At 35.8% G+C, this 1751-nt stretch overlaps 1 protein-coding gene across 1 annotated transcript; it reads left to right on the forward strand.

Moving 5' to 3' along the window:
• The first annotated feature begins 652 nt into the window (after positions 1 to 652).
• LOC127130564 (uncharacterized) lies at positions 653 to 1273 on the forward strand. Its single transcript, XM_051059549.1, has one exon. The coding sequence runs from the start codon at positions 653 to 655 to the stop codon at positions 1271 to 1273; it is 621 nt and encodes a 206-aa protein (XP_050915506.1).
• Positions 1274 to 1751: the final 478 nt, after the last annotated feature.

Here is a 1751-nt window from a genome sequence, read left to right on the forward strand (position 1 = left end):
GCATATTAAAAAAATAATGATTTGGGGTTTAGGGTGTCACATAGTTGGTATTAGAGCATGTCTGTCCATCAGGCATTGTGTGTTATGAGTTTGTTATGTCCTTGTGTACTACACATGTGTTAAAAATGTTAGTGATGTTTACCCTTGAGTGTTATTTGCTTCATTGTTCACAACCAATTTACGTTTTCAATCTGGTTAATGCAGAAAGAAATGGATGTTGGTAGAAATGATTGTGCAAAGCTGAAGCATTAGAGAAAATGGCTAATGTGGTGTCTCAGGCTACTCAAGCATTTCACTATGCTCAAAATGGTGGAGCTAATGAATTTTGTGGGCTGGAAAAATTTTAGAAGAATAAACCTCATACGTTTATGGGAAGATATGATACGGACGGTGCTCAACTTTGGATTTACGAGAATGAGAATTATTTCCAAGTCATGGCTTGTACTGATGAATAAAAGGTGTCTTTTGGAACACATATGTTGAACACTGGTGGGATAATGCTCGCTAGAGACTGGAAGCTGCAGGCACTACTATTACTTCGACGAATTTCAAGCAGGAATTTTTGGAGAAGTATTTTCCTGAAGATGTCTGTAACCGTAAGGAGGTAGAATTTCAGGAGCTAAAACAGAGAAATACAATTGTGGTTGAGTATATGGTTAAATTTGAAGAATTATCTAGGTTTTGTCTGCATTACAATGGGGCTGATCCTGAAGGTTCCAAGTGTGTGAAATTTAAAAGTGGATTACATCCTGAGATCAAACAATTCATTGGCTATCCGGAAATCCTCCAATTTTTGGTGTTGATGAACAAGTGCGACATTTATGATGAGGATAGTAGAGCAAGGTACACTCACTATAAGAGTTGGAGTACTCATAAAGACAATATATTTGTTTTTCAGAACCATGGTAAACCTTATATGAATCTGAGCAGACAACAGAGTAGTTACCGTAATCGGGGGTCCATAATTGGAAGTGGACGAAGCAATAATGTTAGTAATGAGAACAAGAGTAACTGGAGCGCTGGGAATAGTGAGGGAGGCCCATTGACTCCTAAACAATGTGGAAAGTATGGTAAAATATGTCATCAGATTTTTGAGTGTAAGGATACAACTCCAACTTATTCCAACAGTGACAAGCAAGGTCATATAAGTAGATTTTGTAAGAATCTAAAGAAGGAAAAAGCAATGATAAGAATTCTAGAGAAAACTAATCGAGAGCCAATGGAAGAGTATTTGTTCTTAGTTGTGTTGAAGGCTAGGCATCATACAATTTGATTCAAGATATGTGTTTCATAAATGATATTTATTTAACTGTTATCATCGACACTTGTGTGACACATTTATTTATATCACATGATTGTGTCAAAAAGTAGAATCTAAAATGTCTCTTATGAAATACAATATGGTCTTTGAAACACCAACCAGTGGTTTGGTGGTCACTTCAGTTGCTTATTTTGGTTGTCCCGTGTCTATCTATGGTAAATTTTTTGCAGTCAATTTAATTTGTTTACCCTTGGGTCAACTAGATGATATTCTGGAATGAATTGGTTATCTTCTAACCATGTTCACATCAATTGTGCAAATACAACTATTTGTTTATTGAGCTAATAGAGGATAAGGATTCGAGAATCATTACCTCCAACCAAGTGGAAGTATCTTTGAGAGAGGATACTCAAGTGTACATGTTGTTAGCTTTCCTAAAAGTAGAGAGTAAAGCTTTAGTTAAGGATCTGCTAATTGTATTAGATTTTCT

This window comes from Lathyrus oleraceus, chromosome 3 (genome assembly GCF_024323335.1).
Source record: "Lathyrus oleraceus cultivar Zhongwan6 chromosome 3, CAAS_Psat_ZW6_1.0, whole genome shotgun sequence".
Classification (NCBI taxonomy): domain Eukaryota; kingdom Viridiplantae; phylum Streptophyta; class Magnoliopsida; order Fabales; family Fabaceae; genus Lathyrus; species Lathyrus oleraceus.